A 14879-nucleotide genomic window follows, 5' to 3' on the forward strand; every position below is an offset into this window, starting at 1 on the left:
ATGGAATGGGAAAGAACCTTGCCAAGCACCATTACTTAATGGTGCCAAAAGATTTGTTCTCTGTTTTAAGTTTTTTGTTCATCTTGCTCTTCATTGACTTGTCATTCTCTGTTTTGGAACAAAGTTACACAAAATGTGGTTTCTTTGACGGCAGAATCAGACACAAGAACGGACGTATGCTGGTAGTTTCCAAACAGGAGCAGGTCACATGACGTCTTTGGGGTGAAAAAAAAGGCTGAAGGGGTAGCAGGACTCCAGCTTGCTGATTCGGTATACTGTCGGTGGTCACATGTCATGTGTGACAAGCGTTTGCATGTCTCTTGAGTGTGTATCCAACCCCACCCCCACACCACACCACACCACAACCATTACCACAAAAAGGAACACATGAACACCCTTGCGCACACACACACACACACACACACACACACACACACACAAGAAAGCACATGGAAATGGAAACACACAGGCACTCTGCAAATGCAAATTAGGCTGTCATTCAAGACAGAGCTAGGCTTTTTCACGGTTGGCACAAATGTCTCAAAATGCACATTGCTTTTCTTACTTAACACTCAAGAAATAATAGTACATCATTTACTGCAGTAACTCTTTAAATGAAACCTATCAAACAAATTGATATCAGTCTATTTATCCTATAACAGCTACTTGCAAATATACTGGTATAATGCTTTGCTCTTTTTAAAACCATGACCAAAACAAATTTTAGCTACTATTTTTGAAACGGTAGTTTATCTTGTTCAGAACCTTTTGAAAGATTGATGAAATGAAAGAAGCGTTGCCGTGGGACAGGCAGGTACGGCTGGGCCATACTCATGCTGGCTCCCACTGTCCTTGGAGGGGGCACTTGATCCGAGCTCACAAAACAGTGGAAGTGCTGATTTGGAAAAGTCTTACATTTTGCCTCATACAGAACAGCCACAGGGAATATTCAAGGGAAGCATGACCCTAGTGTAGTATACTTCCCTGAGGATACTTCTCATAGATATCTGGCCTGGGGCTCGCTTTCAGAGTCAGCCCTGTAGCATACCGCCAATGGGCTGTTCTAGGCCTGGCCCCTGTGGGATTCGCACCTGCCCCAGGCTTGCCTGCCCCAGGCTAGACCCCTGTAGCCTCTGCAGTTCCAAAATGCTGTCGATGGCACTCTGCAGATGCTCACTCAACGCGCTGTCTTCCTGCAGAGATGGGACATGGAGAGCAGGAGGCAGAGGAGCAGGACCGGGGCTCTCTGCGGTCGGAGACTTCAGCCGGTTCAGTTTGTGCACTGATCCGCGTGGCTCTGGGTGCGGTGGAGTAACACTGGAGCCAAGAGGATTGAGATCGACGTGCTTTTTGTGGGGGGGCTCCTCTGGCTGCGGCTCTAGTGCTGTCCGTACCAATGAGGCACTGTTTGAGTGCGGAGGCCCTGACGGGACCTCCTGGGTTGAGAGAGAGCACTGGAGTCCATTTGAGCTCTCTTGTGGCACGGCTCCCGAGACGAAGGTCCTTGAGTGTCCTACAGAACCTTCCTCTCTGGGTTTGTTGCCTCCATTGACCAGCTGCCGGCTGTAGTGCCTCTTGTGTCCAGAGGGGGCAGGATTTCTGGGCTCACACGCAGAGTTGTGTACCACTTTACGTAAGCCTGACTCATGTTTGATGGTGAGCCGTAGTGTCCCCCGGCTGCTGGATTGGTATGTCTTCAGGCCCGGGGGCCGATCTGACTGTAGTGCCCACGCCGGAGGAGATGAGGGACTGACCAATGCCCCACGGCCCACTGGGGTAGAGGAGGCCATGTTATGAGGAGAGCTCTTTTTCAGGGACATGAGGAAAGATTCTGGGCCATGAAAAAGAGAAAGATTTTGTAGACTCAGTCAACCTCAAAACAAGACAAACAATTCTAATTTTAATTGGAATAAAAATGTATTTGGACTCGGACTCTCATAAAAGATAAGAGGCCATCCTGGAAAAAAAAGAACCAATAAATAAATACATATTTAATAATTTCATGAAAACAGAAAGGGGATTGAATGGCTGAAGTTAGCTCTGTAGTGAGTCACCTGGATCTCTGCGTGCTTTGCGCCTCTCCTCTCCCAGTGCGAACCTCTCTGATTGCAGGAACAGTCTCTCCAGCATCACCATCTCTGCTGATGGGCTTTCTTGCTGTAAGGACCAGTGTCAACAAATGGAAACAATGATGAATCAACTATTGGGGGGGGGGGGGGGGCTAAAAACAGGTAGGGGAAAGTATGCCATGCTTACCTGAGCTTCGGCCAGTAACAGCTGCCTGTATTTGTTCTGCATGTCCTTGGTGCGATTGAAGAGAAATACTGATGCAGCTTCAAACTGTTCATCAACTGCCAACACAAAACACAAAGGTTTATACCCTGGATAATAATATTTAGCTCCTCTTAAAAAGGCCTTTACGAATACATAAATGGCAGGATTTTTGTTCCAAAAGGTTTAAAGGTGATTAACTGTGTGTTCAAATTGTTTGGAATACTCTTAAGATGTGAGTGTGTGCTTTTTTTAAAACTAACGTAATAACGTTATTCCAAAGGCACGATGAACTTGCATTTTTCAATGCAATGCACAACATTAGCAAGTGTAAAATGTACTAACACAGGACACAATATCACACACTGTCAAACTACCTTTAAAATGGATCAGCAACCAAAGGTGTCCACCAAGGACACCTAACATCAACTACAGCACCTTGAACACACTCTTTCATGTTCACTGTTTTACCACTGCTGTACATATTTTTAAATGTTTTAACTGAAGTGAAACAAACCACCTTGTGGATAGATTTCCTAAAGGGAAAGCCTTGACCCTGCCTTACCTGAGGAGAAGTCTCTTTGACTGGGCAACCTCCCTGCACATGTATGGAATGGCAGTAGGTGCCTCACTGCATCCTCTAATGTCACAAATGGACACTGTGACTGTGGACTCAGAACTGCTTTGTGGTCTGAACACAGTTGCAGTTGAATCCTGAAGAAAAAACAACATATACACATGACTCGCGTCCTTTATGGTGGGAACCTTGTAGCACATACACGATAAACACAAACACTTTACATGAATTGCCTCCTTGTTCATACCTGTGTCGGCGCATCGCCTGTGTGAGTGGCTCTTCTGTCTCGAATGATTGAAGAAGAGCCATCTGTGGGGGAGAACAGGAGTTAGTTCAGAACACAAAATATATTAGTTTGTATGATTACATTTAAAGTAACTCGAAAGTCAATTACACTGAATTTAATGTTGCAAAGGAGACGAATTCCTTACTTCCTTTAATAGTATATTTATTTCAAGGTCTACAAATATTGCCTCATACCTGTGTCTTTGACTCTTGTGGTGTTTCGGTTTGAGAGGCCGGGGCACATTCACTGTGGCGTTGAATCTCTAAGACCTGAAGGCTTTGGGGTCTGGGGCCAAACACTTCAATGCTATTGGCTATTGGGTGGACTGCCGTTTCTACTGACAACAAATACAAGGGAAATTCAAGGGAGTTAGCCAAGTCAGGATTCACAGTAATTTGTTCAATTTTTAACATGACCTGAAGACACTCACTGCTGTGTGGAATCTGTTGCTGAGCTGAGGCATTGGCCTGCGGAGCCTCTGGCTGAAGGCCTTCAGGCACTGGATGAGAGACGAGCTGCTGCATCGGAGCTTCTGTCCCACTGACTGGCAGTGGTGACGGACTGTTGCACACCGCACTCACAACAGGGACTTGTGGGCTAATCCTCCCAGCAACTCCACACAGGGAGTCTGTGGAATGCTCATTAAGGGACATGGAGAATTCTGATATGGAAACCTCCAAAGAGGCCGGAACACTCTGGGGTGAAGACAACATGTCGCTGGGTGAAGACCTACAATGCACTGGGACAGTTATTGTTGTGGGTTCTGGGGTCACAGGGAGGGGCTCTACTTGCAGTGGTAGAGCGGGAGGGGGCGGTGTTGCAGGAAGTCCCTCTACCTTGTTGGTTTGAGGAGAGGTGTAAGTGGTGACTTGCAGAGGCAAAGAGGTAGCCAGGGTGTCAATTGAAGGGATCGTAGGCTTAAGTGTTTGCTGAAAAGTGAAATAAACAAAAATATATTAATGGAACATTTTAAAATAACATTCTGAATCTGAATTCAATATTTTATGATTTATGATTTTGATATTTTATAATAAATAGCAGTTTACCTGTTGAAAATGTTGAAAAAAAATCTCATTAACAGGACTTAGTCTGCCTTCTTTTTCATGCTGGATTTCAGTCTGGTGCATCAGGTTGCTGGTCAGTGGAGGTGCAGACAACTCGACGGCCTGTGAAGTGTCAGGCATGGACTGCAGTAAAGTGACCACAGGTGGAGTGTTGCTGGGCTGCATGGTGGCTGCTGTGGATGAGGACTGTAGTGGCAGAGGAGGAGCACACTGTCCACTCTGCAGAACAAACAGTAAATAACTGGATTTTATGGTAAATCTGAGCTTCTCTAGTTTACATATGCAAACTTACATTTATATAACACACAATATACATTTGCAAAAATGGCACATTTAGAAAATACCTCCTCAATTATGAAACTGACCATTGCAAGTTGGAGTGGTTCCTCTGACGCCCTCTCTTCTGGGATTGGTCTCTCTGGCAGAAGCAGAACAGAGGCTTGAGGCAGTCTCAGCGGCTGTGCTGACTCTCGATGAGTTGGTGGTGGGGCGAATGGAAGCCCCTGCACGACTGAGGGGCCATTCACTATGGAGATGGAGGTCATATCTGGGGCAAGCATGGCCGAACTGTTGATCAGAGTGATGTGGTTACCTAGAGCTTGGTTGTGGACCTGGCCCTGACCCTGTTGAGCATAAGCCCCCGCCAGCTGCGCAGGCACCTGGAAAACAGCAGGGGGCGCTGACTGCAGTTGCAGGGGCCCTGAGAGGAGGGTTCCCTGTCTGAGTGCGAGCTGGCCAGTTGGAGTGGTGAACACAGGGCCGAAGTTCAACTGTCTCTGGGGGACCGTTAGGATCTGGGAGCCATCGACCAGGGGTCCTGCTGTGGGAGTACCACCCTGCACAGAAGGACGCCTCAGGTGGCTGGACTGGGTGAGAAGCTGGTGAGTTGTACCAGCGGGCTGGGCTATGGTCATAGGTGTCTGACCGGGAAGAAGGAACTGGTTTTGTCCCTGGAACAGCCCATGTGGCTGGATGACAATGGAGCCAGCCTGGTTGAGCAGCTGAAGGCTGACTGGTTTAGGAAGGCTGCTGTTGGGCTGGGGCTGGGTTGCTTGCTTTGGTCCTAAGGGAGGGGATGTTACCAAGATGTTGGAGGATGTGGTCCCAGGAACAAAAGTGAGGCCAGTGGTGGGCTTGTGTCCAGCAGCAGGCTTGGGGCTTATCTGCACCAGACGAGGCTGTATGCTGACAGGCAGCTTGGGCTGGATGGGCAGGGGGCCTCTCTGTAGCAGGAACCCAGGGGCTGCTACTGCTGCTGCTGTGCTTGCAGTGGCTCTCAAGGTTGGACCCAGCATTGGGCGTCCTGTGACACTAGGTACTGTCTTCTGGATGAGCATACTGTGGCCCTGTGCTGGGCTAAGGGAGAAATTGGTTTCTGGGGATGGTGCTGGGAACACATGCCCTGGCAACAGCCCCATAAACTGTGGTTCAGCAGGCTTAAGAGAAGGGCATCCTGGGCCCACTGCCAGTAAGGATGGTTGAGGTGGTTCAACAACCGCCTGAGTATCCCTTGGCAAGGCAGAGGTGGCAGTTGAAATGGTCAGGGGTTTGGAGAGGTACGGAGCTGGGGGGGATGGCAGCAGGGCACCGGGCTGGTAGAGAGACAGCGTGGCGTCTGTCGGTTGTACGAGTCCTGCCTCAAGAGCCAGAGTCTGCTCAGTGATGTCAGCTTCCTGAAGGCTCTGCTGCAGGATATCACAGGCAGTTCCTTCCTCCTCTTCCTCCTGCTCCTCCTCACATCCTGGCCCCAGCAACCCTCCCTGGGTCTCCTCCTGTCCTGCTTCGGCTCTGGCCTCCGGAGACTCCAGTAGTGCCTCCTCCAGAAAAGAGAGGTCCACACATCCGGCGGCTGGTGCATCCTGACAGTTGGGGTCATCTGCCAACAGTGAAGCAGGGCTCTGAAAGAGGACAGCGGTACGCATGTGAGACAAAGAGACCAGGTGTACAAAGGTGTGGATGAGAGTGGGAACAGGCAAAAGAGAAGGCTTGTTCCCCCTATGTGTGGGTCCCCTTCTTAAAGAGACCCATGACTACTGTCCTTCTTACCAAACGATAGCCACTCACCTGTGCTTTAGTGCACAGATGCCTAAATGAATACCACACAGGTGTTACAGGTGTAAGAGGTGGGAAAGTGTTGCCATGGAGAGCAGACTGAGGCTGAGTTAGCGTCCTAGGAGACGGAGCCACTGACTCACCGGGGCATCTGTGAAGAGGGGGGGTTCCCCGGAGGCAGCGCTAATGAGCAGGTCTTCATTCTGCAGCTGCTGGGACAGAAGAAGAGAGATGGAGTTTAGGGAGAACAGGGAACTGAGGGGCTGCTCACATACACATCCCAAAATCTGCTCAACTACACCCCTCATTCTGAACATATCCTAAAGGCACCACAAGAATGATCCCACAAAATATAGTGCACAGATAGATAGATCTGTATCATGTTGGATGTGTATAGATAGATCAAACAACACACCTCACTGGTTCCATGGAGGAAGTCATTTAGGGCTTGGGGGTCACTGTGCAAGACAAAAATGTGTTGTCATGATACATATACAAAAAAAGGTATGAGGTCAGGGAGAAAGGAAAACAATATTACTTCATTTCACTTACCATAATACATCAAATAAACAGGTGCCATCTTCATCCTCCATGTCAACTGAAGGGAAGCAGTGGGAAGGGAGATAAACACAGCACAGGTCAATAATTCATACCATCTAGGCTGTTATTTCTCACTACAGTTTGTTATAGTTCCTCATTGCTCCAGAGGGTTAGAAACTGCCTTTTTATCGTATTCTTCAATTGTATTCTACTAATAAACTGCTTGATATTTCGCAGACAGTTAGAAATCAACAGAGTTTATTTTAATTGTAGATCAACTATCTATTTCCACCTCATATATTGAAGGGCTCATGCGGAGCAGACAGGTGGAGTTCTTGCGGGGGCCTCATGGGAAGTGTAGTCCAGGTTTCAGGAACTGGCTGGGATCTGGCACCAGGCCAGCAAGGCCAAGCTGTATGGCAGATCCTCCCTCTGCCAGGGCATCACGTCCCACAGGTTTCCAGTGCGTTGGTTTAAGGCCTACATAAAAACATAGGAACTCTTGTTACCTCATCATTTACCACATGGTCTTTTTTTCTGTTGAACCAATGTGGATATCTATATCAGTATAAGACACTGTGTTGTAAGTTGGCAAAGATTGATGATTGTCATTGCAAGTGGTGGTCTAGTACTTGAAGATCTTCAAACAAAGCCCAATCCTCAATGACCATCTAGAGGTGTCACTATAGGAGATATTTATACCTGGCAATTATACAGCAGCAGAACTGAAATACCGATAACATTAAGTTTGACACCACAGGGCACCTACTGTTTGTGAAATCAATTATATAGTGAGCATCCACAAGTATAGTTCTTAACCTCTGTTCTGTGAGAAGTGTGGGAATCTCCCATATAGGACTGAGAGACACAAACATATCTAATTGATTAGTATAACATAATCATAATTTTACTCAATTTCACTAATTTCAAAACACATGCTTCTTACTTTGCAACTACAATTGTGTGAGTAGGTTCTTGGCTTTGCTTGAACCAAGCACATTGGATGCACACCATAATGACAGGTCACTTCGAGCTGAAAATGTTTTTAGTAGAGGGGTCTCTTAATACCAGATCTGTATATCTGTGGACTATTGATACAAGATGAAACATTAACACAGGTAGACTGACTTTGAACTTATGACAGGGTTTATCAGATGACAGATCCTGGTGTCCCCAAAATGAATTGTATTGCAAAAACCCAACAGAATAGCTAATGGAATCTTCGTTAGGATTGTGACCGAAAGGATGTAGATGGAGTCGGGCAAGGTGACAAAAATAACCGTCTAAACAACCTCCATGTAAATGGGACTGTCATCCCCTTTCCTAATGGCATTCTCGGAAGATCCAGCAACATCAATACAGCGCACCGCGAGTGACGGGGAGGGTGGTTGGTAGGGGTAACCAAGATGCCTGTCTTGTGGATGAAATATGTGTATTTTCGGGCCGCTGTCGCGAGCCTCCGCGAGTTCATCCCGCGTTCATTTGGGAGGGTGTGATACAGCATGTGGCCGACTAGACTCGTAGCCTAATCGTCTTGTCTGAGGAGAAAGGACAGAGGAATCGCGACCCTCTCGCTGCTGTAATGAACGGGTTTTTTTGGCAGACAGCGCATCTTAGACAATTCCTGTTCGTGTCTCCCTCTTAGTTTGTAGGAGGGTCCTTTGAAACAGATAGAGCTCCGCGGAGGATCCCACTGACATATATTTTGTTTACCACACGCAACAACCTCAATTTAAGACCACCAATAGCCTACTATATGCCGCATCAGCCTGAATAATGAACCAAAGGTAACCACAGAAAACGAGTTCATTTCTAAAACAGATATCCTACAAATTATTGCCATTTTGTAATTGAAGTAGGCCTGCGCTACATCTGAAGATACGATAAATCTAAGGCACCGATTTCCCCGTCCTATAACCTCACAGCTTCATAGGATAATGAGCTGCTGCTGTTACTTGATTTCTTTCAAGAAGGGATACCAGAGGGTAGCTGAAGCGTAGTGCAGCTTCATAGCAACAAAGAGGTTGCTTTAAAAATACCGTATCAATATTGCCGCCCCCCCACGCCAGCTGTCACTGCCATCCCCGCTCTCCCATCCACGAAACAATTTCGCAATAGAACTTTAAAGGGAAAACTCACCGCTTCTTTGTGGTTTATTGTCCTGTCAGGCGGGCCTCTGCGCCATCGATTCTCACTCAGTAGCCTTTTCAGATGCTAAGGGAGAGGGGGGCTGTGGTGTGTGTGAGGGGGGTGGGGGGTGGACTGGGGTGGGTGAGAAACAAGAGTGAGAACACAAAGGTATAAAGCGAGCGGAGATGTGGGGCTCAGCAGTCGTGGCGTCCTTCAGCTGTGAAGGAGAAACAGATGCGCTCTCCGTGATTTCTTCTACCATCCTACAGAAGCGCTTCAAAAACACCCGCTCTCATTACATACGCTATTGAATTCGCACCAGTACTGTTGCATTATGCTAATACATTTCAGAGCCCAATGAAAACAAGCGACCCTACAGATCCTGTTATTATGGGATTGTTCTTAGTCCCACTAACCGTGTCTTGTGCGTTCTATTCCACTTGTCTCCGCTGAGCCTTGTGGCTTGCGAATCGGTTGTCAAGTCTGCAGGCTATACGCTACAGAAGACAACGTCTGAGCTACCTCTAATATTACCGTTAAACCTATGCCCAATTAATGAAATGTCCCAAATATTCCGATGCACAGCCTGGTAAAATACGAGACGCATGATTAGTTTTAGGAAAGAGCACTAGGCTACTGTAAATCATCCTGTGTTAAAACTCCGATGTTCCCTGTATTTAGCTGAACTAAAAATAATTGACAGAAAGGTACTGTAGGTGCTGTTCATACTGCCACACACATTACATATACTTTCCATAGCATATGCTTAAAATGACACTCTTACAGTTCTAATTGGTCTATTTGGCCAGGACACTCACCAAACTGTTAGTTTGAAATGCGTGAAAGGGTTTTGTTGGGACACTACAGAACAAGAACACTCACTCAGAATGCGTTCCACGCACACATGAGCCTCTATCATTATGTAGGCCAAGCAATCACATACATTTACTAAATTAGTATCAGAGAGGTTCAAACCTCTAATATGACCTACCTCGCCTCTGCCAAGGTGGTTAGGATTTCAATAATTTGTTGGATGGTGTGTTTGTTTGTCTGTCAGCAAGATTAAGCAAAGACTACCAGGTCAACTTTAATGAAACTTAAAAAGGTGGAAGGGTGTAGTATGGGTCAAGGAATAACCTTTTGAATTTTGGAGCGATCCAGGATCTGTTTCACTTTCTTTAAAATTGTGAGGCAGAGGTCTGCCTCTGAGTGCCCTTCTACTTGCAGTTCCTGTAGATAATGAGGCAGAGCAGGGTGCTGACAACACCAATGTCATAGGCTTGATTTCCAGGGTGTTTCAAATAAATGAAAATCACATCAACACACAAAATGTAAGACTAATTTATTTACTCAAACGGCAAAATTGGCCATCGGTACAGGGATGTTTGTTAAATATAAAATGTTAAAGCAAAGAAACATATACCCCATGTTTCAAGAAAACAAATAAAAGCCCTCTTTAAACAACACAATTTCAAAAAACTCAACAATGGCTGACAAAATACAAGAGGCCAATGTCTATAGCCTTCTTAACATCTTCTCACTGCAGTCCTATCCCAATCCTGGTGACTCGGTCGGCAGAGCCTCATTTTCCAGCTTGCTGGGCCTGACGTCGCAGCAGCACATAGATCTTCTCTTTTATCCAGTCTTTGTTATAGGGCTGGTACGTCTGTGTATCCGCCCGGTACCTGCAAAAAAGTAAAAAGAACTACATCACTGATCTTCAATGGTACCTCCCTGATAGTAATTGCTTTAGAAATGGAACATATTTATAGCAAAAACAGATTTGTTTAGATACCAACTGTCTATCATACAAGATCTACATAAGTGTTAGTGCCACTGTGCTGAAGGTGAAAGTAAATGCCTTGTTGTGACAAGGGTTTACTGATGAAAGGTTTCACTGTCCAACTATTTCAGACTGGCCGCAATTTGAGCTGGTCTAACTTTCAATTAACCAAATACTACTAAATATTAGTTAAAGGTGCAGCCCTTGATCCTGTGAAAAGATCGCTAAATGTTTAACTTAGCAGCCAATCAATTACACCCCTACCTGCTCCTGAGGCAATGTTGTTGATTGGCTGTAATAGTATATTGCTCTGTCCAACCCACTTTGCTTCCCGTTCAGAGCCAGGACTGTATGAACACCATAGCTTTTTTTGACGAAAAATGTATTGGTTCGGACCCTGAAACGCTGGTTCCCCACTGGAACCAAAAGATAGCCGTTTTTTTTCTTCCGCGGATGGTGCATCTGATTACAATGGTTCCGCTCAAAACTGGTGAAAATAGGGGCCGGTTTGCTAGATTGCACCATGGTTCAAAGAACCCTGAACGGAACCAGTTCAAGAACCTCTTCCCTGTTGGTCGAAAAGGGCTATGTGTGGCCTCCAATCAGCGACCAGTGGGGATGGCTAAGTGTGATGATGTTGAAATGTAGCCTTTGTTTCAAAATGTAGTTCCAATAATGGCAGCAATGCTCTAGACGACGCCTCGTCTAGAGCATTGCTGCCATTATTGGAACTACATTTTGAAACAAAGGCTACATATAAACAGGAGTAGAAATGCAAGCAAACATCGAAGAATTGAATCTGGAGCAAGAATGTGTACCGTAATTTCCGGACTATTGAGCGCACCTGAATATAAGCCTCACGCACTGAATTTTTTAAAAATAATTATTTTTAACATAAATAAGCCGCACATGTCTATAAGCCGCAGGTGCCTACCGCAACATTGAAACAAATTAACTTTACACAGGCTAAAATGAATATCAAAACTAATACAATAGTTAGTTTTGCCAGTTAGATAAGTGCACTGTTGCTTTAAGAGCGCACAGTCGCAAGAGTCAATCAGAAGCTAGAACGTTAGATTGAAGACAGACGCTAGTTTGAAACCAGTGAGCTAAAGAACTTGAAGACTGGATTTGTATTGTTGTAAACTTTTATTTTATTTTCTAAAGTGTTTTGAGTTGTGTTCTGTCTACGCTGGTAGACTGTGGTTATTTTGACATTAGTTAAGTTATTGAGAGATGCTGAGAAATCGCGTGGAGCTAAGCATCCATGCGGCTGCATCCATGCTAGCATCCTAGCTCCACAAAGCCACCGTAAACACAAAGCCACCGTATACAGTCACAGGTATCATAATCCATAAATTAGCCGCATCGTTGTTTAAGCCGCAAGGTTCAAAGCGTGGGAAAAAAGTAGCGGCTTATAGTCCGGAAAATACGGTAAATCTAGCGACCATGGGCAAAGACATTGTTTAGTTACTGCCAACGGGGTGTGAGAAATGGTTAATATATCAGTTTGCACCTTTAGTGGCAAAATAGGAAGTATAACGATCCCACAGTGGTCAATGACGATTGGTTAAAGGTTGGTCTAATGCCGTGGTTCTTAACCCTTGGGTTGCGACCCAAATTTGGGTCGCTGGAGTTTCTGAAAGGGTCGCGAGACGAATTCTAAATGTTAACCTTTTTTCACCAGCCAGTTCTGACATTAAACTACAATAAGCCGGCACTGGTTCTGCACGTAAGCCTATCTAACAATAACATGTTCGAACATTCAGCCAATCAAATTTGCTAATGAAAGCCTGAAGCCTTCGAAATTGCAGTGACATTTAGAAAAAAAGCATGCCAACTATAAAGATAAAGACTTTTTTAAACGTATGAGCCAAAACCTTGAGGCATCCCAAAAGACATTTGAACGTGCCATCACTGTTCAGGACCAGGCACTGCGTGCATCCTATCTGGTCTCCTACCGGCTAGCTAGTTGAGCATGTAAGTAAGGATTTCTCATTAAGAAAATGAACATAAGTCCTGTGATAAGTGGAACATGTAAGTCCATATCTGACTACAAAGGTGAACATGTAAGTCCATGGATTCTCCTTAAGAAGTTGAACATAGTTTCCTATTAAAAAGTTGAAAATGTATGATTTCTCAAAGAAGTTGAACATATAGGCCTAAGTCCATGATTGCATAACTGATCATGACTGTTAAACAGTTGCATGTGTTTTCAATGGTAAAATAGTGGTATAGTATTAAGCCTAGTAGTAGTGGTAGTAATAATAATACAATTATTGAATAATTAGCATCATGATTCATGCTGATTATTAATTGTTGGGTCGCGACTGCGCTGGTATCTTAAAAAATTGGGTCATGGAGCAAAAAAGGTTGAGAACCACTGGTCTAATGGTTTAAAAAAATTACCCAAAGTCTACACACATTGGAGAGCTGGAAACAATCCCCCCAATGGAGCATGGCCAGACCCTATCTATTCATTAAGTGAATTTATACCAGGCTAACCGGGGTGACAAGTGAGGCATAAGTTAGGCTTAAAGACCGTTGCTCTGACACTGCGTTTCAGACAGAGGGTGAATAGGGATGTTCAGTATGAGAAAAATTTGTTTTTTGGATAATTCAACTATGTAATTGTATTCTAGTACACCCCAAAAATATAATTATGAACATTGAAAATGAGCATAAGAGATCCCCTTTAAAATAAAACTAAACTAACATCATGCCACAATATCACTGAGAAGAAAAACACAAACAAGATGATTATACTTACACCAAACAGCTGAGGTCCGCCAGATCATCTATGAAATCAAACAGTTGACTAATGTCGTATGTGATTGATGGACTGTTGGGATTCATCCTCTTTAAATGCTCCTCGTACATTTTACACACACCTGCACAGAGAGGTACGTCATTTAAAATGAGTACATAAGACAGCTGATTTAATTTAACATTTGAGCTGAACTCAAATCTAAAATATTAACTCGATCTGTATCACCTTCCATGCACTCGTTTACAGACTCGTAGTCCGCATATGTCCTCCCCTCAGGCCTTTTGGTGGGCTGAACCAACAGGATGGTATGTGACTGTGGGGTTAAATAAAGTCGTGTTAGTTCCATACTAGTTACAAAAATGCATCCGAGTCCGCGGACTCCTTACTAATTGGCACAAACTTCTACCTGGTTAACTGCTGATTACAATTTTGACACAATAACTAAGTTATATTTTAACTAATTATTAACCAGTTGGCGCAGTATAAATATGGATACCAACATATCTAAACGTCAATTGCACTGAAGGTTGTTACCGATTTTTTTTATATAACCGACAAAGCGGCCAGAAGCAAAATTAGCTAACCAGCAAAGCATCTTGCCAACTGATGTTATATAGCAACGTTAGCAGGGATTCGCTCAACAGAAATGTTTACCCACATTTCAATATCAGCTCAACTACGAAAAAACACAATTGAAACTACGTTGAAAATTCACGTGATGAATGACTAGTGAGGAATCCACTGATCCTCTTCACATAAACTTATTGAAAGCAATTCAATTTACTGCTAGTAGGAACTTGCAAACTTGGCTTACAATGGACTTAGCTCACGTTAGCCAGGAAACAGATGCATTGCATTATGTAGCATACATAGCTAGGCAAGTAGCAACTAGCTAGCAGGTAAGCAATAGCTACATGTTTGAAGCGTTTACACATTGTTAATTATCCGAAACCACTGCAAACAGGCAACTTACCATTGTGAAAAGAATTTTAGACGCGGTCTTCTTGAGAAAATGTGTTGACCATGGAACCGTGCGCTGAGACTACTGTGAAGGCTTTCTTCTTTGCCTGACAATTGTATTTGATAACAATGGCATACTGCCACCTAGTGTTCAGGAGTGTAAGAAGGCGTAGACAGGCATCTATTCTAAGCAGTTTCGTTTCATCCAGTTAACATTATGCTGTCATAGGTAACCTATATATCAGCAAAAGACAGCAGTTAGCATTTTAGCAGTCTGTTATCAGTGCCAACTGTGCTGTTGTTGGTGCTTTGCATGCCTTGTAGGCAGTTAGCTCTCTAGTTTTATACCCAAACAAAGTGACAATCCAGATATAAACAAAAAAGTGACTTGCTAGCTCAATGGCCCAGAAAACACAAACATGTATTGTCAATAATGCAGCAGGGAG

The 14879-nt window shown here is 44.6% G+C and overlaps 3 protein-coding genes across 5 annotated transcripts; all 3 read right to left on the minus strand.

Moving 5' to 3' along the window:
* Window positions 1–375: 375 nt before the first annotated feature.
* On the minus strand, window positions 376–4057 carry LOC116223537 (BRD4-interacting chromatin-remodeling complex-associated protein-like). Of its 3 annotated transcripts, none has more exons than XM_042709764.1 (5): window positions 3565–4057; window positions 3096–3468; window positions 2837–2985; window positions 2257–2351; window positions 376–2157 (listed from the first exon to the last, which is right to left on the minus strand). In XM_042709764.1, the coding sequence occupies exon 5, from the start codon at window positions 1818–1820 to the stop codon at window positions 1032–1034; it is 789 nt and encodes a 262-aa protein (XP_042565698.1). In that variant the 5' UTR covers window positions 1821–2157; window positions 2257–2351; window positions 2837–2985; window positions 3096–3468; window positions 3565–4057; the 3' UTR covers window positions 376–1031. The 3 variants fall into 2 exon arrangements, with proteins under 3 accessions (XP_042565698.1, XP_042565700.1, XP_042565699.1); XM_042709765.1 differs by lacking the exon at window positions 3565–4057 and having other exon boundaries at window positions 3096–3506.
* A 682-nt stretch (window positions 4058–4739) lies between these two features.
* Window positions 4740–7735, minus strand: LOC116223499 (BRD4-interacting chromatin-remodeling complex-associated protein-like). Its single transcript, XM_042709808.1, has 6 exons — window positions 7083–7735; window positions 6803–6848; window positions 6666–6708; window positions 6394–6459; window positions 4810–6096; window positions 4740–4745 (listed from the first exon to the last, which is right to left on the minus strand). Exons 2-6 carry the CDS (start codon window positions 6841–6843, stop codon window positions 4740–4742), a joined length of 1443 nt encoding a protein of 480 aa, XP_042565742.1. The 5' UTR covers window positions 6844–6848; window positions 7083–7735.
* Window positions 7736–10245: 2510 nt separating this feature from the next.
* Window positions 10246–14596, minus strand: LOC105899112 (ERH mRNA splicing and mitosis factor). The gene is made up of 4 exons (XM_012826249.3): window positions 14447–14596; window positions 13699–13786; window positions 13474–13594; window positions 10246–10605 (listed from the first exon to the last, which is right to left on the minus strand). The coding sequence occupies exons 1-4, from the start codon at window positions 14447–14449 to the stop codon at window positions 10503–10505; spliced, it is 315 nt and encodes a 104-aa protein (XP_012681703.1). The 5' UTR covers window positions 14450–14596; the 3' UTR covers window positions 10246–10502.
* Window positions 14597–14879: the final 283 nt, after the last annotated feature.

This window comes from Clupea harengus, chromosome 14 (genome assembly GCF_900700415.2).
Source record: "Clupea harengus chromosome 14, Ch_v2.0.2, whole genome shotgun sequence".
Taxonomy (NCBI): Eukaryota; Metazoa; Chordata; class Actinopteri; order Clupeiformes; family Clupeidae; genus Clupea; species Clupea harengus.